The sequence below is a fragment of the Bradysia coprophila genome, unplaced genomic scaffold (genome assembly GCF_014529535.1).
Source record: "Bradysia coprophila strain Holo2 unplaced genomic scaffold, BU_Bcop_v1 contig_138, whole genome shotgun sequence".
Classification (NCBI taxonomy): domain Eukaryota; kingdom Metazoa; phylum Arthropoda; class Insecta; order Diptera; family Sciaridae; genus Bradysia; species Bradysia coprophila.
The window spans coordinates 1,864,060-1,888,345 of record NW_023503409.1 but is presented as its reverse complement, the minus strand read 5'-3'; the positions used below and the strand labels follow the sequence as shown (position 1 = coordinate 1,888,345).

The window sequence follows — 24,286 nt, the reverse complement described above, 5'->3', positions numbered from 1 at the left end:
TTAATAAAGAACTTGCTGATTATGAAGTTACATACGTTATTTCGTTGGACGATCGATTAGTACTTGTAGAAATCGATGCATTTTTTCAAAAATTTCACGATACATGGGAAAGTACTATCAATAACTACAAGTTATTTGTACCAATTCAAGTGCTAAATAGGGCAGTGAAGTTGGCTATGACCCATTTACAAAAAATTTCCATTATTTTGAGCGACATTATCAATTTACAACAACGAGTCGATTACAACGAATTCATTGTACTAAATTTTTTGGATAGAACAAGCAAGGAATTCAAACAGGAACAAAAGGCTATTGTGAACGAAATGAAGATATACCGAGACCAAAGATCAATAAGGTTGTAATAATCATCAAGATTCCGCAAAATTCATAAATAAAATGTTTCTTTAATTTTACTATTTGCAACGCACTTCAAGCAAAAGTGCTATTAATGACAACTGCCAAATAGAGTACTAATTGTTCGATACACTTTCCTGTTTCAGTTTCAGTACCCTATTTAGAGTACCACTCATGCTTGAAGTGCGTTGCAGTTTGTGGATTGTGGAGTTTCAGTTTAGACCGCACGTTTTAGTAATTAGCCACTTTAGGTATACAATGTATGTCCAAACTTATATCGGAACAAATCTGTTTTTACAAAGCTGTCCTAACTGAAGTAAATCCTTCGTAAATTTGACCTCTCTTAACAATGGAATGGACAATCTACAACTCGCATTCATAATGTAGTAGATAGTCATTCATTAATCACGAATTACGCGCGTCTGCTATATTGTCATGACTTACCAAATAAGAAAAAGCCAAACTGTTTCTTTACTACCGCCTGCACGAATGTTTTCACACATGTAAAAGGCATGATCTGCCTCACAAACATTCTATCAAAATGAAGCATTTTCTAAACAACAAAATAACAATGACCTTGATACTTATTCTTCAGAAATAAAAAGCGTTCTCTCCTATTGGACAAAATTGCTCGCACCATCACCATCTATCAGATGATGATGTCGGTGTATGGGAAATTGTGTAATTGTATGCGAATTTATAGTAGAAGATACATATATCTCGTATGTATATTACACGCTCCGTGTGTTTGACGTTTAGATATTTAGTTCGCGGTCGATAAGCAACGCGGTAGCGTCGTGTAATCTATCAGAAGAAAATTAATTCTAAATTTTGGTGGAACCGAATGATAAGTGTGCCAATTTAGGTATTAAATTATGAAGTAAAGAGTAGACAAAATGTAACAAATAGTTCTGTACATAGATTCATAGATTCATTTGTGTTCCATGACATAATGAGTTGTGTTTATGTTTTCCAATTCCGTCGCACTCTCCACTGTTATAGAAATTATTTGATATTCAATTAAAAAAACATGTGATTCAGATATTTAAGATAAAATAATTATGTCTAAGGCGATGTAACAATCAATTCGTCGAATCAATTTGCAAATTTTCAAAGCCGAGTGTTTTGTAGGCAATAACCAAAATATCAACCAACACACACCGGTTAACACAGAATCGTGGAATTTATATTTTTAATTTCATTTCCTATCCAATTTTTTTTCTTTTCTTTGATATCATTTCATTGAACTTGTAAACGAATGAAGAAGACACCGACACATCCAATGCATATATAGACACAAGTCCTAATATACTTACAATTCGAATTTATAAATTCTATGATTGTGGTCATTTTGTGGAGGAGAAATAAATTGCATGATTGTCGTTATAATAAACAAAAAACACACACCGATGATGTGTGGTTTCATTTACAAACTTCGGTATTTTAATTCAGTTTAGTGATAGCGGTCGAACCGGCGCGAACATTTGAAGTGTTGCTTAGAATAAACTCATATTATAAATCAATTGAATAAATTTAATAAAATAAATTTTTATTATTTATAAAGGCTACTTGGGGTTATTGGTAAATTTCGAAATAATGCAAAATGTGCCAGTAAAAGAAGGGAAATTTTTCTGTTTCTTTTACTCGAATTGGGTCGATTAAACGTGTGGACTTTTGCTCTAATTAATTACAATAAAATAAAAATTCATTCTTCTGTGAAGACAACTTTTGCGCGATAATATTAAGTTTAGTTCGTATATATATAGTTCGCGATAGAATAATTGTCAATTATTCTGAGTTACTTCAGAATTAATGTTGAGAAAGTGCATATCTTTACTAATTAATACGGAGACGGAAGGCAAGTAAAATATACACACATATAAAAAAATGCTCCGATAATTTGAGCATGATCTCTGAACATGGATTCAACAATAACAATACCATGTTGACCACATGTTTTCATCCGCAAAGGTCATTTACAAGGTTGAAATTTTGTGAATCTCTCGTTTATACCATTCTTATAATGCAAAGACGTTTGGAGCAATCCTCCAATGGAGGATGCACAATGTGTATTACACATTTTCCATTTAATAATTTCAACAAAATAAATTTTCTTCGATACACATTAACTCGTATGACCCATTGCATAATCGAGTAAAATTGATATTTTAAAATGGCTAAAAAAATTGATAAAACGAGATTATTGATAACAGGATGTTTTTGCAAATTCAATTTTTTTGTTCTCAAGCTTAGACGATTAACGATTTGAAACTTATTTTCTAGTGTTCCATTTGCCTATGCCTTTTTCATATTATTTGTTGCCATTTGAATTCTGTTATCTCGCGAGTGCGTGTATTCAATTTGAAATGATGTGCATCTTGTGCATTGATCCGAAGAAATATTTTACAATGTAACTAAAAAGTCTTGCTATGAATTATTAAAATTATTAAAATTGATATAAATCAAGTTATATGTTCTCCGGTTTGAACGAAGCAACATCTACATCTCTAGCAGCTCTCTAGTAACACAAAAATCAATTAAAGGTCCTGTTTGTATGTAAAATTGAGGTAATTTCTTTTGTTTGACATAATTGATTTGTGTCGGTGCTAGAGAACTGCTATCTTTTCAACAATTGTGCTAGAAGACAGATTCAATCAGATATTTTCCACAAAATAAAAGAAAAGCCAAACCAGGAACGTGACATTTTTTGAAGAAGCTCCGAAAACTCCGAATTGTTTTTTCCGGATCTTTTCCAGAATGATTCGGAGTTTTTAAAATTCAAATTCCCAAAAATAGGCCCTAAATGGGACCATCTTAATTTCTTCCTTTCCCTTTTCTTCAAGCATTGTAGCAGTAATTACAAATGCTTCTCTACGCATTGGTTATATCAATCTTACACAAAAGGTTACTACTTGTACCTAATCGTACAGCTGTAAAGCAAATAAAATCAAAGTCAAAAAAACGAAAAATTAAATTCTCAACCTAACACTGATATGACCTGACCAAGTTGTTGTAATTCGTGATAAGTAATTTTCGTTTTGCTTGGGTTTCATTTTATGATCTGATCTCCCTGAAATGTATAAACACACGTATGCGTAGTCAATTTGAGCAGCATTTATTTGCATGTTATTATGTAAACTAATGGCGAATAATCAGAAATTATGTCAACGTTTCTGACATTGTAACCTTTTCTTTATATAATTTACAATTTTATACATGAATGGTCTGACCACTTATAAAACAATTTGATGAGTGAAAATTCATTTAGATTGATTTTGTTGATTGAGAATTTTTTTCAACTGAAAGATATTTCCTTACTCTATGATAAGAGAAGTGGACATGCAGATAAGATGTTTCAAGTTTTGTTAGGGGGTTATTCATAAAGTACACACTCTTTTCGCTAGGGTACATCAAAATGTTTGTGAAGCCTACGCTTTTACCAGACATGTGGATAGCAGAGTTTATAATCCGAATTGAGTATAAAATATTCCCTGCTCATTTCTGATTTTTATTCGTTTCGTTAACTCGAATCCAATATTCCGATATTCTCTCAAAAATATTTGAAATTTAAATAATTCATGTGTTACCCTGCCCGGTTTTACCTTTTTCTTTTAAAGTCTGACCGGAAACACTTTAGTTATTTTGCTTACTTTTTACATTTATTAATTGATTACCGAGGTGTACGTTGAGTTCACGATGTGTATGATGTATAGTAGAGTACTTCATAAAGTTTTCAAAGTATTTGTATGTTTGGAAGACCTACCATGGTTTCTTATTAAATTCTCGCTCAACTGTTTCTATTCAGTTGAAAGAACTTCTTTCTCAGAAATACGTTTTCTCACTTTTACTTTTACTTCACATTGTGCAAGCTGTTTCTTCAACTAAAAGCATCGCTACTCATTCCTCACGATGTCTGATTTTGCATGTTAATCACATCGTCGACCTTATTTAGGAAATTTTATTTATGCGAAGTAATTTTCAGCTCGATGAATCTTGTATGCTGCTGAAATACCACTTGCCACAAACGCAAACTATGATCTAATGTTACTTTTTATGATCGCTCTGATAACAATAGTTGTGGCTATAAGTGAGGCTTTCCGGCGATACCTTATATCGGTTGATTCCACCGGCAACAATCACATAGAAGCAAGTATGTTATTTACTAAAAGTATCTTAGTAAAACTTGCACATTACTTACTAACAGCAAAATCAGCAAAATGTTGATGACGTGTGGTGGAATTATAATGTAATAAAATCACTCGTAATTCTGTACATACTTGGGTCAAAGAGATCAACATGTAAATAGAGTTTTAGTTGATGTTTGGTGGTTCGTAGTTTTGTTAGGGACAGAATTGCACTCGGTAAATGGAATGTGGCAACTGTTTTGAGTATTATATTCTAGTTCAGAGGTTTATACACTTTCTGCATTCCATAACGATTTCTTATCAACCAATCGAATGGTTTGTGTAGCTAAGTGTAAAGAACCAATAACCTAATGCACACAATCACAATCACATAATGCACGTCTCATTGTAATCACATAATCAACTTTGATGACATTACTCCGACATTGTTAAATCATACGACTTAATAATGCGCATTATACTTTATTGTTTCAGATAATCCATTATCAGTTTCTGACGCTGATCGCCCTACCGAAACTACTAATATAGTGGATACCAAAGACATTGTACACGATAGTACAATGGCAGAGATCAATGAAGTAAAAGTTGAGGATACCAGTGATTTGAAACCAAGTTTCATTGTACGTAACGAAATTTAAACGGTTAATTTCGATGGATTGTTTCATTGATAGTAACGTTGTTCGGTTTAGGTTGGTGAGGATGTCGATACAATTCAAGAGGCCAGGGAAGCTGTTGATGAGTTTCCACAAAATATGAACAAAAGTAAATATGGCAGTGCCAGTGATGTTACCGAAAAGAGGAAACGATTGAGGTATGCAAATTTTAAGATCTATTAGGGACTTTCTGCTTTCAATTAATTGAGATAAGAATATGTGATAGGTGAAAGATTCTTGTCATTCTCAAATGATTGAAAATAGTATTATGAATCATGTTAGTCGGAGGTACTACAGATTAGTTTTAATTGATTGATTAATTGAAAATTGAAAATACTGCTACTGTTGTGTGTGGTAATTTCTTGAACAAAAATATTACGAAAACTATTTTAAAACAAATTGTATCCGGCGAGTAATCGGTAAAAAAAATCTCTAACAGCCTTAAGTTTCGTTCACTTGCAACTTGTTAGTCTAGTCTCAGAAAGATGACTGAACCAGACATCATTGATAAAAAACAGCCAGGTAATTGCATACCTAAACAACAAGACAAGTGTGGATAACACGAGTGAATCATTTGTTTGTAGTAAATATATGTACCACAAAACATGTGAAATTCACATTGTGAATATTAATTGATGAATATTTTCATGTTGCATGCTACATTCAGTTATACACACATACACATACAATTTGAATGATATAAATCGACTATCCACCACTCTTCCTCAATCGTGTGTATGGTATACCTTCCCACAATAAATCAGTTGAGCTCTCAGTCTCTTAGTTTAGTATTAGTCGCATCGTGACACGGACTGAAACTAAAAGAAAAACCGGTACCTATACTAAAAAAAACCGTGGTGCACTGCACAGTATATTTTTCGTAGTCGTTTCGTCACAGCCGCTGACACTTGTAGTTTTCTTTTTTTTTAATTTGTTTTTCTTTTACAAAGCATTGTTTTATCGAATGTATTGAATATATGCCTTCGGTTGGATAAAGAAGGAAAACGCTGTGTAAAGCAGTGTTTGACGGAAAAACAATTGAATCAGTGAGAGATAGAATGAAATGTTGATGATATTTCATCAAATTGTTTCAATACCACCGAATTTTGTGCGGTTAACACATTTGCATACGCGATCATCTCATAACAAATTTTTCGTGGTTTAAAATAAATGTGAACTCGCATAACAAATAACCTGTTCTTTCGTGTATATTAATGGAATTTCTGAAAGAGATTCATTAGTTGTGGTCATTCAACAAATGAAAGTTTTGCGATGGTCAATCGAAACATATTGTAAACAGTTAAAAAAAGAAAATGAAAATTAGAATGCGATTTTAACGAAAATGTAATGACCACTCGTTTTACGACTGCGTTTACATGGTCAATATTGATTATGTAATACGAGCGGCAATTTATGCTGATCGATGTTGTTGCATTTACAAATTAAAGACAGTTTTATGTGTGCTGTGTGCTATACAGAAGTGCTGTTGTGCAATTAACACACCAATTAAGTTGAAAACAATTTTAGCATTCTATGGCATAGCGAAATCATGTCGAAAGAATTTGTGTTCTGAAGATTTCGTAAATTCACTCTCAAATAGATTATTTGATTTAGGATTGTTACACGTACATATCCGGATGCATCTACGAAGATATTTCACGATTTTCCTAATGCAATTACTTGTCGTCACAGTCTCTATGAAAGTTTACACTTGAGATTTATGAACGCTCTGTCATCCTGACAATGTAAGATTAAATAATGCGGACAGCAACAAACTTACCTTTGAATACTCGTTGACTGGACACGTGTAATTATGAACGATTTCAATCTGAACATTACAATGCCATGTCTAGCATGACTACAGTTTTAATTTAGAAAAAACATCGAGCCAATCGAGGCTCTATCGAATTATTTAATCACATTTCACTGTCATCAATATTATCTTTTCTACCGGCAAAATCTATTAATAACAAAAAACTTGCGTACAAATTTCAAATCAATTCTTCTTTCCACATTATGCAAACATGGTTAACCAAAGTTTTATTCGAAATTTTCGTTCAACATATATATTCGTGGGGTGCTGGCTTACCGTTGTGATTATCACCCACTTGTTTGTTTGTTTGTTTTTTGTGTATATAAACATTGAGTTATCATCAGCTTTATCGATTATTTTAATAGAAAATATTATTACCAACTATGATTTTGTCGTTAACATACAGGTCCGATGATTGTGGCTTCGTGTAATATGATTATCGTAGATATTTCGGAATAAAATTCAACGAAACTGGTTTATTAATCGATTCTTCAAAATAGCAACATTTTAAAATAATGGTCGCTTATCATTGTTTAGAGAATGAATATCTATAGGCGTGCATTCACATGAGTTGTGCCTTCTAAAAATACTTTCAAATTACTCTTAATGATTAGCAAAATTTCCGACATTTTATGTGGTGTAAAATATCAATATTATGATTGTGATCATAGCCCCTAGTTCAATGATGGCATTTCAATTATCATCATCATACATATTGAGTTCCCAGGCCCTGTTCGGCCCTGTTAGTTCCTTTTCAAGGAAACCACTAAGAAACTTCCGAAAACAATATCAATGTGCGAACACCTTTTTCTTCTTTATGTTTTTGTGTTATACTTCAATGTTGCTACTTTAAAGAAAAATGATTCAGTCGGCTTCAGCTCTTCTATTCGAGTAGTTTACCTCTACGTACATTCCGAATTTGAAATCAGTACTCAATTGATTACAGTCGGAGGTAGTGAAATTTTAGCATGAATTTGCTTCGGCTGTTTTTCAGCTGATCCACTCAAACAATCAAAACTGTTTATACAACTTTATACGGTTTTACCACTAACACGTGCGTGCGTGTAGCAGTTTCGACCGTATAAACAAGAATAGACAGTTTTGATTGTATTTGTGGATCGGTTGAAGCAAGTTCATGCTGAAATTTCATTGCTTGACTGTAACTGTTTTTCAACAAATTTTAATATTTTCTGTTAACACAATATCTTGCCACACTTGAATGTACATGAACAATTATGTACGGCTTAGCGGTCAATCGTTCAATTAATTTCATTGTTAAATGCTGCGGTCCTTGTAATTGCACTTCGTAATTAAATTATTTGTTGTCGTGCTAAAGTACAAGCGCATTTTTAAAAAAAAATAACTGAAAGTGACGATTTGTTTACTGTAATATGAAAGGTAAACAAAAGTGTATGTCAGTATGTCGCACATTTTTAGAGACAAATCAAAATTGTCGGTAAAGTTACAACAACAACATGGCATCGTTGTTGTTTGTTCAGTGTTCATCGTTATACTTCTCTAAGGCACAATAACTATTCTCGCAAAAGGCTTATGAGTATTTCCGTTAGAAAAAGACACTTACCGAGTCACACATGCTTATAAGTTTCGCTGTTAACAATAGTTTTATTTGAGATCCAGCATACCATTTCATGTCTGGCTCACATAAAACACTATCTCATATATTGTAAACATATCGCAGTCAGTATAAATTGCCATACAAGATTTCTAATTTAAAAAAGAAAATATTAATCAGAAATTGTAAGAAGGTGATACATACAATACACCGACAATGATTCGTCGGCAATCCAGCAAACAATTTGAATTAGATAATAATGATCAGGACCATGAACTCATTTTTAACATTGAGTCGGACGATAATAGTAATGACGAGATTATGTCGATCGAAAGTGTTGGTGCGGAACGATGTTTATCGAAATTACCACATCAACTACAAGTTCCCTTCCAAGGGTTGAAGTACGAAGACCAACTTTTAATGAATTTTCCGTTTAATCCAATCCATCTGAAAAATTATTTTCTTTTCATGTTTCATTATAGGCCTAGTATGTCCCGAGGCACTGGTCTTGGTCAAGATCGTTATCAACATCGTGACTTCATGATCGCTACTACGGAAGAATTTGTTAAGAAATTTGGTGGTACTCGGGCCATTAACAAGATTTTAATTGCTAATAATGGAATAGCAGCTGTAAAATGTATGAGATCGATGCGTCGTTGGTGTTATAATATGTTTCAAGATGAGAGAGCTGTTAAATTCTTAGTTATGGTAAAAACTAGCCCAAAAATGTAAAAACGAAAAAAAATCCTAAAAAAAACCTCTGGTTCTGTTCTAGGTTACTCCTGAAGATTTGCAAGCTAATGCCGAGTACTTTAAAATGGCCGATCAATATGTCGGCGTTCAAGGAGGATCGAACAATAACAATTACGCTAATGTTGAACTCATTGTGGACATTGCAACAACACACGAAGTTCAAGCTGTGTGGGCCGGTTGGGGTCATGCTTCTGAAAATCCAAAGTTACCTGAATTGCTGCATAAAAATGGCATTGTGTTTTTGGGACCGCCAGAACGTGCTATGTGGGCTCTCGGAGATAAAGTGGCCTCATCAATCGTAGCACAGACCGCTGATATTCCCACATTAGCCTGGTCTGGTTCTGAATTGAAGGCGCAGTACAATGGTAAAAGAATTAAAATTTCTACGGAATTGTTCAACAAGGGTTGCATTACTACTGCCGAAGAGGGTTTACATTCTGCTGCTAAAATCGGTGAGTTTGTCTGTTGTTGTAGGGTTGTTGCCCCAACTCAAACCTTTAATCTTTGTTCAATTAGGCTATCCTGTTATGATTAAGGCATCTGAAGGTGGCGGAGGAAAAGGTATTCGAAGAGTCGATTCTGCGGAAGCATTTCCAGCATCATTCCGTCAAGTTCAAGCTGAAGTACCTGGTTCTCCCATTTTTGTTATGAAACTTGCATCGGGTGCTAGGCATTTAGAAGTACAACTTCTAGCTGATCAATATGGGAATGCGATAAGCTTGTTCGGTCGAGACTGTTCAATTCAACGTCGACATCAAAAAATTATTGAAGAAGCTCCAGCTATTATTGCACAACCGGAAATTTTCGAGGAAATGGAAAAGGCTGCTGTTCGTTTGGCTAAGATGGTTGGTTATGTAAGTGCCGGTACCGTTGAGTACTTGTACACAGCCGAAGGAAATTATTATTTCTTAGAATTGAATCCACGTCTTCAAGTTGAACATCCTTGCACTGAGATGGTAGCCGAAGTGAATCTTCCAGCTTGTCAATTGCAGGTACGAACATTCATTTCGATTTCATCAACAAAAAAATCAATCTCATTCGATCCGCACAGATTGGAATGGGCATTCCGCTGTATCGCATCAAAGATATTCGACTTCTTTATGGCGAAAGTCCATGGGATGACTATACGATCAATTTCGAAAATCCACGTCACAAACCACAGCCGAAAGGCCACGTTATTGCAGCCCGTATTACATCAGAAAATCCAGATGAAGGTTTCAAGCCGAGTTCGGGAACTGTTCAAGAGCTCAATTTCCGTTCTAGTGAAAAAGTGTGGGGTTACTTCAGTGTGTCTGCATCGGGTGGCTTACACGAATTTGCCGATTCTCAATTTGGTCATTGCTTTTCTGCCGGAGACAATCGTCAGGAAGCTAGACAGTATGTCTTCCGAATCAATCGGATTGTTGTGTAACGTCTCTGACCTTTCGTTTTTCATTTTCAGAAATCTGGTGATCGCACTCCGGGATTTATCGATTCGCGGTGATTTCCGTACAACCGTCGAATATTTGATTACCCTGTTGGAAACACCAAGCTTCAAGGAAAATACCATTGACACCGCATGGTTGGATGCGCTCATTGCTGAACGCATACGAACTGAAAAGCCTGACATTATACTTGGAGTCGTGTCTGGCGCATTGCACATCGCCGATCGAAAAATCACCGACGCATTCCGATCATTCCAAACATCGCTAGAAAAAGGACAGATTCAAGCTGCCAATACGTTAACAAACGTAATTGATGTTGAGCTTATCAGTGAAGGCGTTCGCTATAAAGTTCAAGTGTGCAAAAGTGGCCCGAACAACTTTTTCTTGATTATGAACGATTCGTTCAAAGAAGTTGAAGTTCACCGTCTATCCGATGGAGGAATGTTATTGTCGCTAGAAGGTGGCAGTCACACAACCTACATGAAAGAAGAAATCGATCGTTATCGCATCGTGATCGGCAACCAAACGTGCGTGTTTGAAAAGGAAAACGATCCATCGATTTTACGCAGTCCATCGGCGGGAAAATTAATCAATTTCTTGATAGAGGATGGTGGCTACGTCAACAAAGGTCAACCGTATGCTGAAATTGAAGTGATGAAAATGGTCATGACTCTGTCGTCGCAAGAAGCTGGTACTGTTTCGTTTGACCGACGGCCAGGAGCAGTACTCGAGGCTGGTATGGTTATCGGACACTTGGAATTGGATGATCCGTCTTTGGTGACTGTAGCCCAACCGTACCAATTCCCATTCCCAACCCATTCCCAACCATCTGATAACAAGGAAAAGTTGAACAAGAAGTACAACATGTGAGTTAAATTTCGGTTTGTAGTCCACGAGTGGCAGCCAAACTAATTGTGAAATCTCCTTTTTCTAGATCCAAAGTCATATTGGAAAATAGTTTAGCCGGCTATTGCCTACCGGACAAATACAACGAAATACGCCTGAAAACGGTGATCGAAGATTTTATGGGCAGCTTACGAGATCGCAATCTTCCATTGCTGGAATTGCAGGAGGTAATTTCATCGATATCCGGACGAATTCCTGTGTCAGTTGAAAAGAAAATCAGGAAACTGATGGCGTTGTATGAGCGAAACATTACCAGCGTTCTGTCGCAATTTCCATCCCAACATATTGCAAGTGTTATCGACAGTCATGCAGCCACACTACAAAAGCGCAGCGATCGTGATGTATTTTTCTTAACGACACAAGGCATCGTACAGTTGGTGCAACGATATCGTAACGGTATTCGTGGTCGTATGAAGACAGCTGTACACGAACTACTACGTCAATACTATGCCGTTGAATGTCAGTTCCAGTATGGACATTACGACAAATGTGTAACCACGCTGAGAGAGAAACACAAGGACGATATGCTTTCCGTCGTCAACACCATTTTCTCGCACAGTCAGGTATCCAAGAAGAATTTACTGGTCACTTCATTGATCGACCACTTAAAGAAAAAAGAGCCCGGCTTAACCGAAGAATTGGCTGCCACATTGAATGAGCTGACATCGCTTAATCGTGCCGAACATTCTCGCGTGGCTCTCAAGGCTCGTCAAGTGTTGATTGCAGCCCATCAGCCGGCCTATGAGTTACGACACAACCAAATGGAATCGATTTTCCTATCAGCTGTGGATACGTACGGACATGACTTCCATCCGGAGAATTTGCAGAGACTGATCCTGTCCGAAACTTCGATCTTTGATATTCTTCACGATTTCTTCTATCACACAAACAGCAATGTCTGCAACGCTGCATTGGAGGTGTATATTCGTCGATCGTACATATCGTATGAGTTAACGTGCCTGGAGCATGTGGATGAATCTTTGTCCGGAATCGATGTTCCGCTGGTTCATTTCCAATTTATGCTGCCGACAGCCCATCCCAATCGGTAAGTCAATATACTGTAACGGTAACCTAGTTCTGTGACATTTGCAAAAATTTAATTCGCTTAGAAGAGATGCTAAATTGGGGAGTGGTTCTGTCTTACGAATATTTTTCTTGTTATTTACAGTTTCTCCGACAATCACGATGTATCGGTGACAGATTCCTTTATGCGAGCTGGATGGATGGCTGCATTTAATTCATTCGAACATTTCGAAGAGCAATCCGAAGAAATCCTGAAGTTAATCGAAGATTTTTCAACTCCAGCATCGATTAGCAGTAAAGTTTTAGACGCTTTAGATGTGGCTGAATCGCAGTCGGATGGCCATCGGTTGAGTACATCCATTAATGTTTCGTTGTCTGACCCGGTTACTAGAACTCCAGCCAGTGATGGTGGCGAACAAAGTAAGACAATGGAAAATCACATTCCGTAGGGTCGTTGTAACAATATCGTTTGTTATAGAACCAGGTGAACCGGTGCATATTCTAAGCGTAGCTGTACGTGGAACTGAAGACATGGACGATAATCAAATGGCTCAATGTTTCGGTTCATTCTGTAAATTGAATCGCGAAGAATTTTTCAAGCACCGAGTGCGGCGAATCACTTTTGCAGCTTTGAAGAAGTAAGGGCACCACCATTGCACGACTATTTTCTGTGTTTTACTGGTTGATTCACATTTCAGACAAAAATTCCCGAAGTTCTTTACCTATCGTGCAAGAGACAACTTTGAGGAGGATAGGATCTACCGGCATTTAGAACCGGCATGTGCCTTCCAATTAGAACTGAATCGTATGCGAACGTACGATCTTGAAGCGTTGCAAACTGCCAACCAAAAAATGCATTTGTACTTGGGCAAAGCTAAAGTTGCCAAAGGTTGGTTCTGAAAACCTCCAATTTTGTTTGGATTCTAATTTCTTTCACTTTTTCGGCAGGCCTACAAGTGACAGACTATCGATTCTTCATTAGATCAATTATCCGTCACTCTGATCTGATTACCAAAGAAGCGTCCTTTGAATACCTACAGAATGAAGGTGAACGAGTGCTTCTAGAGGCAATGGACGAACTGGAAGTAGCATTTTCACATGATGAAGCCAAACGCACCGATTGCAATCACATTTTCTTGAATTTTGTGCCGTCGGTTATCATGGATCCGGCTAAAATTGAAGAGTCTGTAACGCGCATGGTGATGAGATATGGTCCTCGTCTTTGGAAATTGCGCGTTCTGCAAGCCGAATTGAAAATGGTTATTCGACAAGCGCCGCAAGCACCAACCCAAGCAATACGATTGTGCATTGCCAACGATTCCGGTTACTTTTTAAACATTGCAATGTACACGGAAGTCACCGATAGAGAGACCGGTATCATCAAATTCATGTCGTATGGATCCAAAGAAGGACCTTTGCATGGACTAGCCATATCCACACCGTATCTCACGAAAGACTTTTTGCAACAGAAACGGTTCCAGGCACAATCGGCTGGCACTACGTATGCGTATGACATTCCGGACATGTTCCGCCAAATGGCTGAACGACATTGGAAGGAATATTCGAAGGCCCGACCATTGATTGACATTCGAATGCCGGAAAAAGTTTTGTTGGAAGTGGTGGAGTTGGTTGTTGTCGGTGATACTCTTGAAGAAATGCAACGATTGCCGGGTGAAAATGATGTAAGTGTGGGGTGATCTGTGTTGTCACGCTAATCTCTTCAATTACATTTTCTTTCTACAGTGTGGAATGGTTGCCTGGCGCATCGTTATTTGCACACCCGAATTCCCGAATGGTCGAGAAATAATCCTAATTGCTAATGACTTAACCTACCTCATTGGTTCTTTTGGACCGAAAGAATACGCTATCTTCAACAAAGCATCAATATTGGCTAGAGAACGAAAAGTGCCCCGCATTTACATATCCTGTAACAGTGGTGCCCGCATCGGTTTGGCTGAGGAGGTGAAATCGGCATTTAAAATCGCGTGGGAAGATCCAGACGAACCGGAGAAAGGATTCAAATATTTGTATTTGTCGACCGAGGACTACAGTAGATTGGCTGCTATGAAATCGTTACGTGCCATTTTGATCGAAGATGAAGGTGAGCAACGATACAAGATTACTGACATCATTGGCAAAGATGATGGACTGGGCGTCGAGAATCTGCGTTACGCTGGTATGATCGCCGGAGAAACATCGCAAGCTTACAATGAAATTGTTACGATCTCAATGGTTACGTGCCGTGCAATCGGCATTGGTTCGTATGTGGTTCGATTGGGTCAGAGGACGATTCAAATCGAAAACTCGCACATTATTCTTACGGGATATGCTGCGCTGAATAAATTGCTAGGTCGTAATGTATATTCGTCAAACAATCAGTTGGGCGGTGTCCAAATTATGTGTCCGAATGGTGTGACGCACAAAACTGACGCCGTCGATTTGGATGGTATTTGGACGATTCTCAATTGGCTGTCTTACATGCCAGAAAAAGTAGGTGGACGTTTACCGGTCGTCTTGCCAAGTGATCCAATTGAACGCCCAATAAGTTTCATGCCGACAAAGTCACCTTACGATCCCAGAGACATGTTAGCTGGTCGGTTGAATCCAACAAATCCGGGCGAATGGGAAAGTGGATTCTTTGACAAGGATAGTTTCCACGAGATAATGGAACCGTGGGCGAAAACTGTCGTTACTGGTCGTGCACGGCTCGGAGGTATTCCAGTTGGTGTGATTGCCGTCGAAACGCGTACAGTTGAAATTACAATGCCAGCTGATCCAGCTAATCTTGATTCGGAATCGAAAACACTGCAGCAAGCAGGTCAGGTGTGGTATCCAGATTCATCTTACAAGACTGCTCAAGCGATCAAAGATTTCGGCCGTGAAGAGCTTCCGTTGATGATTTTCGCCAATTGGCGTGGATTTTCCGGTGGCATGAAAGACATGTACGAGCAAATTGTCAAGTTTGGTGCGTATATCGTTGATGGGTTGCGCGAATACAAACAACCGGTTTTGGTCTATCTCCCACCCAATGCTGAATTACGCGGTGGAGCTTGGGCTGTGTTGGATTCATTGATTAATCCACGTTACATGGAATCATACATGGACCCTGAATCTCGTGGAGGTGTACTGGAACCGGAAGGAACGGTTGAAATCAAGTATAAAGAGAAGGACTTAATCAAAACCATCAATCGTTTGGATCCAGTCATTGCAAATGTAAGTGATGTCGTTGTGCTACCGTTATTCCTCGCATAGAATTTAAACACGTTTTCCCATCACTTTTCAGCTCAAACAAAAAATCACACAAACGGAGGACAAAGAAGTGGTCGCTGAACTCGAAATTAAGATTCGCGAAAGGACCCGTTCGATGTCACACGTTTATCACACCGTAGCTGTTCACTTTGCCGATTTGCACGATACGCCAGAAAGAGCGCTGGAGAAGGGTTGCATCAACGAAATTGTAGCGTGGAGAGAATCAAGAAGCTGGTTGTACTGGCGATTAAGACGTTTGATTTTGGAAAACCAAATGGTCAAGGAAATCATGCGTGCACAAAGTAATCTATTGGTTGAAGAGGGTAGAGCAATGCTGTACAGATGGTTCTTAGAGGAGAAGGGTGCTTCAGAGGTGAGTTAAAATTTAGAATGTCTACTCAAATGTTGAGAAACGAATTCTTTGGGTCGCAAAACTTAAGTTTGCTAAAGGTAGATTCACCAAATGTTCTCTAGAACTAGAATCAGAGCGTCGACATTATCATTAACTTTCCGTTTTCTAAATTGTTCAAGTCGCACGTTTGGTGGCAGCAAAACAAAGAGATAGTTGATTGGCTAGTGACGCAACAGGACACCAATTCAACCGTACAATTGAATTTGAATGCTGTCAAGAAGGATGCTGTCATATCACAAATTGAGGATGCACTTAAGGTACAACTAAAAATATGAAAATTTGTGGAATGTTTTCCAAACTATCGAATTCGTTACAGGATTGCCCGGAAGCGGCGCTTGATTCCGTTATTCGAATATGTGAGACGTTAACAGCATCGAAACGCGGTGAAGTGGTTCGTAAATTGTCCGAATTAGAGTTTGCTAAAAGCGCTGAAGCTAGCAATTTAGGTTAGCGATGTAATTTCAATATAACACAAAAAAGGTTCACGTTCGAAATGGTGTAAATCGTCAATTGTTCATTTTTCTATTTACTTCCATCAATTTTCCCATTTCGAACGTGTTCGAACCCCGTCTAATATTTAATTATTTTTCTTGATTATTATTTCATTGTTAAGAGATCATCAAATAATTTTACAAAAAAAAAAGAAAGAAATTTTGTTGTTGTTAATAACATTGATTGGGGGGGTCACAATCTCGCACTTAGTTTAAGAAACTATTTATAACGATCAATGGTCAAATATTTTGTTTCTTTTATTTTCGGTGTTGTTAAATTCCAAATGTGATTTTTTTTGTATCAAAAAATACATTTTCTTTTTCACAAAAAAAATCCCGGAGAGTTTTCATTTCATCCAAATTATGAGCAGAATGGTAAGACAAAATCAATGGACTAGATCTTTATTCTACGGTAACGCAAAATTATACAAGCTGTTCTTTTATTTTATTAATTTTGAATTTTAAACTTTTAATTTTTTTAAACCAGGCCCCACCACTCGGGTGGATCAGGTCCCTTGACTGGCTAAATTTTTCAATAATTCCAGTCTTAGTTTTCTTACCAATTTTTAAATGAGCTGGTGTTTTTACGATCACAAAATTATAGTCAGATGAAAAGCGCTGTCTCTTTTATTTAGAAAACAGAATTTTATTTCATTTTAATCAAATTTAAATTAATTTTCTGAAGAAACAAAAAGGTCCAGCGAGCTACGTTTTACTCCTGTCATGAGTCTTCTATATAGTCTACTAAAAAGCGTTCAAAAGGTGACGTATTTCTTGCCTACCTCTACACAAAATAGAACTCGTGTAAAAGTTCACACTCGTTCAAATATTCTCTTTCATGCCTTTTTAGGAACGAAAAAATTCTGTTAAGAATTCATTTTAACGCAAAAATGTTCGTATATCCCACATTACTAGTCCAATAAACATCCCATGTACGAATTTAACCACATGAGTTACGCTACTTGTCGAAAACACGTTATACCTTACGTAAATCCATGCTCAAACTTAGCTTCAAAACTCACTTTTCTGAACTAAAACCGAATGAAATTAAAACAAAAGGAAAACAAGGAAAAGCGTCTGTGTAGAATCTCTCCCATCTCGTTGTTCTAACAATATCCGTCTACGAACTCAACCTCAAAAATTTCAATCTTCGTCGATTAAAACAAAAACTTTGAAAATCGGATAAGAATTACGGAAGTTATGGCGGTTTCATTTATTATTTAACGTTTTTGCCAATGTAGCACATTTTTGAAATATCATGGTTAATTCAGGTTATTTCCTGTCATAAGACCCTGACTTTCAGTCAAGGGAATTAATGCAAAGTTCTGCTGGTAACACTGAATGGGTTTTTTCTTCTCACTCTTTAGTACAAAAAAGAAGAAAAGCCCCGTTCCTCATTACCAAGATAAACTTTCACATGGCTTACTTTATACAATAAACCTATTTTTGAATTAAATTCCTAAAAATTCCATTAAATTCTTAATTACTACAAACATATCAAGAATTTAAAGCATTTTATGGAATTTTATTCCAAAAATTGGTTGTGACGGCGGCTTTTACTTTATTCATCCGAGTAGTTGGTCTGAATCGCTTCGATCCACTCTTTACTAAAGAGTGTAGCAAAGCGAAATTTGGTATCACTACGCCTGGTTTACTGACATGTTTTCCAGCCGACGTCTCAGGCGCTTCACTTCCTCGTTTCATATCTGTAGTTCAGTCTGACGAATTGCCTCCCTGTACATACGCCTCTCTAGCGTGATGAGGCATTTCCTTGTATTCCTTCATACACGTTTCAATGATGACCGCATGAGTGCTTGTTTTCGAATGGCCTGATTCTCGGTGACAAGTTGAGCCTCTTTCGAGCTGAGGTGAGCCGCGTATGAGCTGGCCCTTCTATCCGTTTCATCTAATTCCGGTTCAGCATCATCGCTCAAATGTTGTGCATGTGTGTTCGCATTTACTGCGATTTCCCGGTTGACATTTCTAACTGCATTTGGTAAGAGTAATTATACCTAGAGAGGAAATTTCGAACAAAATTACGTAAAATATGTGGTCCCAAAATGAAATACGAAATGTTTGGTAGTGTGAGAATTGGTGGGCAAAGTAGCGCGAAGAATTTAAATTTGATTCCAATACACATCATTTGAATTTAAAAAACAAATAAATATGGGAATGATTAGCGTGATAGAGGAGAAGACTTCAATATCAGATGGAGACCATTATAAGTTGTTCCAGGAACGGTGATTGATTGCAATGGGTTAACGATGATATTTTCGAAAACACTCACTTTTCTCATAGTTCACAAAAAAAACACTTGAAAATTCAGTCTCTTTATCTTAAACTAACTCTCACTTTGAAAAACACGTTTGCTGTACCATAATTTCAGAGTAAATTAGCTAAAAATTGTCCAGAATTTTAAAACCAAAACTACATTCCTGATACTGGATTTTGAAGATGCTAAATTGAGAACTATCAAAAATGTCAACGCCTACAACATGTATTTGTACAACATTCTACATAAAATCGTACGAAATATGCATCTTATACAAACTGATGTTGGGCAATGAATGTACAAACCAGGTATGGTCCGTTCATACAAACCGGAGGACATAGCGATTTCTTATAAACAAACTCACCTCTCACCTCCGCTACAGATAAAGTTTGACATTCGACCATACCTTGTGTTGACATTCATTGATGTTGGGGACATGATGACATTTTGCCGTACGAAATTCCGGTCTAGTAATGATTAGTCTAAGATTTGGATCACTCGCCACGCTGGCTGGACGTTGACGAAGCCAGCGAGTTCGGGAAATTGGAGGACATTCCAAAATGGAAATTGAAACCATCTTAGGCGGAACAATTATTTGTACAGGACAATCAATTATAACGTTGTTCGTATCATGAAATAAAATTGAGAGAGCGAGCAGTGATGAGCATAAAATAAATAAGGACGATTGGACCATGCTTATATCTTGTAAAGTAAAATGTATTTTTCATACCTAGGACCCGAAAAGTGCGACGGTGACAAGATCTGCCGTAATTCGGAAGAAAAACAATTTCCAATAAAATAACAAAAGAAATACTGGAAATTATTTTGTTATTTCCACTGGAAATTGTTTTTCTTACAAATTACGGCAGAGATGATGTTGATGATGTTGACGTTATCTCTGGTGACAAAATTTTTATTGTCTCAACTTTTGTATCATGGCGATCATGGCGTGAACTGTCACTTTGGTTTTGAAAAATGTTGAAACACCGAAAGTGTGCCTAAAATTTGAATTTTAAGTGAACGATTCGATGAAAAAGTGAACCAAGAAATGCATTTCAACACTTCCGACGGTGGATAAAAATGAATCGTCACGTTTTCGTGTGTGCTTCGCCTCAGATCAACAAACTTGACACGAAAACTTGACTTTTCAACTTTTATTCATTTGTCATGTAATAGTTATTTCGTTTTCGTGTGTTTAGTGACCTCGGCTTCGCCTCGGATCAACAAAATTCACACGAAAACTCTACTTTTCAACTTTTTTTTTCCAAGTTATGTAATGGATTTTACATGCTTTTGAAACCTAAACCAAATTTCTTGTTTTCCCTAGGTGTGTAATAAGCCACTTTGGACCCTAGATCGGATAAAATTATTGAAACTTTGCGCAAAAACGATTTCAAAAATTCATTCCATCAATGTGTGTAGATGACTCTGGTAAAACTTAAGAACTAATCGAACTAATGTCTACAATCTGTCAATCATGTCAAATGTGTCAAATGATTACGAATTGTTTACAACACAATATATTCAACTGCAATAGGCAACAAGTTAACTGAAAATAGTACAAAATTCGTGAAAATCCAAAGGAATTTCAATCTTACACCGAACACTGATCCCAAAAAGTCAATAGCGCAAGTACCGCTGTCGAAACAACATGAACTAACTGAACTAATCAAGTGAATTAAATGAAATTCTCGAAAGAATGGAAACGACTCACGAAACAAAATCGACTGAACAGGTACCGGAAAAAACTGAACCGGTCGAGCCTCCTGAACCTCCCGAGCCATGGACACGACGTCGTTTGATACAGAACAGAGAGGAATCAACACTGAATAGAGTTACAGCTGACGTCAAACATGAAATTTCGGTTAAGGTAGAAGATACGATTGGACAGACCTCGTGCATGGATGAAGCGGATGAAGCAGCTAACGTACCGCAGGAGTTCGTTATTGCAGGGATCTGCTCAGTTAAAATGGAACGAGAGGACGAATCTTCAGATGAAAATGGATTCATGGAATACCGTCCGGTGAAAATGGAAGAAGAACTTCATTTGATTTGTGATACTGAAATGCCTGAAGATATTACTGATCATCAGTCACCTTCAACAGTGCAAGAGGAAAACTCGATATTGGAACCTGGGGAATGGTTGGAAAACGAAATCGCAGACAAAGGAAACATAGAGCGTATGGTTCATCAACCAGAAATGTTTGAATATTCTAAGCCTCCCGAACCAGCAGCAAAACAACAATCTATCTTATATTTAACAGAAGGAGATGAACTTTTGACGTTGAAACCTGAACGGTTGACAAACGAAATTGCAGAAGAAAGATCGAGCAGCGTAGGGCCTGTGATTGAGAGCATTGAAGAACGCGAAGAATATTATCGCATCAATCGGGGAAAAGGACGCCCTCCGCAACACTTTCACCTTACAGTGCAGGAGAAACTTTCATTTTTGGAACGGTTGGCAAACGAACGCGAAAACCAAGGTCCCAAATGGGGACGTCCACGAAAACACCCTCGTCCAACAGAAGAAGAGGAGTTGACAATACAACGTAAACGTGCTGAGCGGTTGGCAAACCAAGCCGCTGAAAAAGAACCACAGAGTGCGGATAATCAAACTGAAACTGTTAAAAATGCCAATCGGCCCAAACGAGGAAGACCACGAAAAAGACGTCTGACGACTGAAAATTTGGCAAAACGAAAATCAATATCATATTCAACAGAAGGAGATGAACTGACGTTGAAACCTGAACGGTTGACAAACGAAATTGCAGAAGAAAGATCGAGCATCGTAGGGCCTGCGATTGAGAGCATTGAAGTACGCGAAGAATATTATCGCACCAATCGGGGAAGAGGACGCCCTCCGCAACACCTTCGCCTTACAGTGCAGGAGAAACTTTCATTTTTGGAACGGTTGGCAAACGAACGCGAAAACCAAGGTCCCAAATGGGGACGTCCACGAAAACACCCTCGTCCAACAGAAGAAGAGGAGTTGACAATACAACGTAAACGTGCTGAGCGGTTGGCAAACCAAGCCGCTGAAAAAGAACCACAAAGTGCGGATAATCAAACTGAAACTGTTAAAAATACCAATCGGCCCAAACGAGGAAGACCACGAAAAAGACGTCTGACGGCTGAAAATTTGGCAAAACGAAAATCAATATCATATTCAACAGAAGGAGATGAACTGACGTTGAAACCTGAACGGTTGACAAACGAAATTGCAGAAGAAAGATCGAGCATCGTAGGGCCTGCGATTGAGAGCATTGAAGTACGCGAAGAATATTATCGCACCAATCGGGGAAGAGGACGCCCTCCGCAACACCTTCGCCTTACAGTGCAGGAGAAACTTTCATTTTTGGAACGGTTGGCAAACGAACGCGAAAACCAAGGTCCCAAATGGGGACGTCCACGAAAACACCCTCGTCCAACAGAAGAAGAGGAGTTGACAATACAACGTAACCGTGCTGAGCGGTTGGCAAACCAAGCCGCTGAAAAAGAACCACAAAGTGCGGATAATCAAACTGAAACTGTTAAAAATACCAATCGACCCAAACGAGGAAGACCACGAAAAAGACGTCTGACTGCTGAAAATTTGGCAAACGAAACACCAGCACAGAGGGAGAGAAGATTGGAATATCAACGATGGTACCGCAGAAAAAGAAAACCGCAAAAACAAAGGGCTGAACTTCGGGAAAGCCGTGAAATAATAAAATTACAGCGACTCGCCATGGAAACCGAAGAAGAAAGGGCGGCAAGGTTGGAACATAAGCGAATGGTAGCGTTAAAGTATCGTGAAAGTTTAACAGAAGAGGAAAGAGAAGAGAGATTGGAGCGGTTTAGAATGCGATGGTTTATGTATCGAGCACAGGAAACGGACGAACAAGCGGCGATGCGTAGAGCACGCTACAGAATTGCATATAAGAAAAAAACAGAAAAGCAACGAATTGCTAACATGGAGCGCATAAAAATGGCACAATTGAAACGAAGTGCCACAGAAACGGAGGAACAAAAGGCGGAACAATTGAAACCCTCGAAAATAGCACAACGACTCAAGTATCAGGGGAAAAAACGTCAGAGAGCTGCACAAAAACTAAAAGAAAGCGTCATGACGGAACAGGTAGCTTTGCTGCTTAATTCAAGAATAGACCCTTCGACTGACCCAAAATTCATAAATTTCAGGTTCACTCTACGAACGGGATTTTCGGGTTGTGAATCAACAGTAGCATTTCGACTTGACGCATCCATATCCGCATCCACACACTGAGCTTCCATTGAAATTTTATTTAAAACTCAATAAAATTCGCAAAAGAATATTGAATTCGAATCTGTTCACTGACCTGATTTATTTACAGTATTTATAGCTAATGCTAGTGGAGTACCCGGCTTTGCTCAGGTTTATTTTAACAAAATATTCAAATATTTTCACGCGTCGAAACAGAAGTTTCATCTCGTCAAAAAATATTGTCACGCGCCAAAAAAAAAATTCTTTCAAAAATATTTTGAAGGCCTACAAGCGAAAGTGCCTTAAATCAAACGTCCCCAAACAGGTTCACATGGAAGTTTTCATGCAGAGGGTCGAGAACCTGAGAAAATTTGAAAAATTGCACTCATTTTCGGCCCCGAAGCATGACAATTTTGTTGGTCGGGCTGAAGGAGATTTTCAGGTCTGGTGGATGACGTTGTAGTTGGTGTTTTGGATTTTGGGAGACGCCTTGAACGTACGTAATGTCCGAACGTACTTTTTGGGTATTTGTACTTCGGAGTAAGCGTTAGATCTCTAAGACTTACCGTTTTCGGTGTGCGCATTGTTGAGTTTTCCATTGGACCCTCCCTAAATCCCTGACATTAATGTGTTAAATGGGAGTTTAAACAATGCAGTACAATAAGAAAAATAGAATAATCCAGCGATACTGCGCCAACTCTCTCTCTTTTAAACAGTATATCGAACCAGAACCACTTCTGTTTGTTCACAAACAAGATAGGAAGTGCAGACAGATTAGAATACAGAAAAAAAACTAAGTTCTTTATTTCCATTGTTGTTTTCAAACTATAGACGCAGTTTTTAATTGATGATGATTGCATAGATTTATAGGACAGAGGCGCGGAGTAAAATAGTTAAATTTGATATGGGATGGTTAGTTAAACTATTATCTTTTGAGAAACCGAAAATCGCATTTATTTTCTTGTAATTCTAAATTTGCTTACAATTTTCGAATGA

General features: G+C 37.8%; 2 protein-coding genes across 5 annotated transcripts; both read left to right on the top strand.

The window, feature by feature from the left end:
• The first annotated feature begins 1,814 nt into the window (after window positions 1-1,814).
• LOC119073373 (acetyl-CoA carboxylase) lies at window positions 1,815-16,948 on the top strand. The gene is made up of 18 exons (XM_037178796.1): window positions 1,815-2,212; window positions 4,337-4,504; window positions 4,974-5,119; window positions 5,189-5,310; window positions 9,021-9,246; window positions 9,314-9,743; window positions 9,808-10,283; window positions 10,343-10,668; window positions 10,733-11,581; window positions 11,650-12,666; window positions 12,790-13,064; window positions 13,123-13,282; window positions 13,343-13,533; window positions 13,593-14,326; window positions 14,388-15,857; window positions 15,928-16,266; window positions 16,425-16,562; window positions 16,622-16,948. Exons 2-18 carry the CDS (start codon window positions 4,396-4,398, stop codon window positions 16,754-16,756), a joined length of 7,143 nt encoding a protein of 2,380 aa, XP_037034691.1. The 5' UTR covers window positions 1,815-2,212; window positions 4,337-4,395; the 3' UTR covers window positions 16,757-16,948.
• A 3,626-nt stretch (window positions 16,949-20,574) lies between these two features.
• LOC119073372 (trichohyalin-like) lies at window positions 20,575-23,379 on the top strand. Of its 4 annotated transcripts, none has more exons than XM_037178793.1 (3): window positions 20,575-21,369; window positions 21,793-23,185; window positions 23,248-23,379. In XM_037178793.1, the coding sequence occupies exons 1-3, from the start codon at window positions 20,768-20,770 to the stop codon at window positions 23,278-23,280; spliced, it is 2,028 nt and encodes a 675-aa protein (XP_037034688.1). In that variant the 5' UTR covers window positions 20,575-20,767; the 3' UTR covers window positions 23,281-23,379. The 4 variants fall into 4 exon arrangements, with proteins under 4 accessions (XP_037034688.1, XP_037034689.1, XP_037034686.1 ...); XM_037178794.1 differs by having other exon boundaries at window positions 20,575-22,206; window positions 22,720-23,185; XM_037178791.1 differs by having other exon boundaries at window positions 20,575-23,185.
• The last annotated feature ends 907 nt before the right edge of the window (window positions 23,380-24,286 follow it).

Excerpts from the sequence above, each read along its gene's own strand:
- LOC119073373 (XM_037178796.1), top strand. The coding sequence starts at position 4,396 with ATGTTACTTTTTATGATCGCTCTGATAACAATAGTTGTGGCTATAAGT. Across the intron at positions 12,667-12,789 it reads CCGACAGCCCATCCCAATCG|TTTCTCCGACAATCACGATG; the intron begins GTAAGTCAATAT and ends TGTTATTTACAG. Across the intron at positions 14,327-14,387 it reads GATTGCCGGGTGAAAATGAT|TGTGGAATGGTTGCCTGGCG; the intron begins GTAAGTGTGGGG and ends TTCTTTCTACAG.
- LOC119073372 (XM_037178791.1), top strand. The coding sequence starts at position 20,768 with ATGGAAACGACTCACGAAACAAAATCGACTGAACAGGTACCGGAAAAA. Across the intron at positions 23,186-23,247 it reads AAAGCGTCATGACGGAACAG|GTTCACTCTACGAACGGGAT; the intron begins GTAGCTTTGCTG and ends CATAAATTTCAG.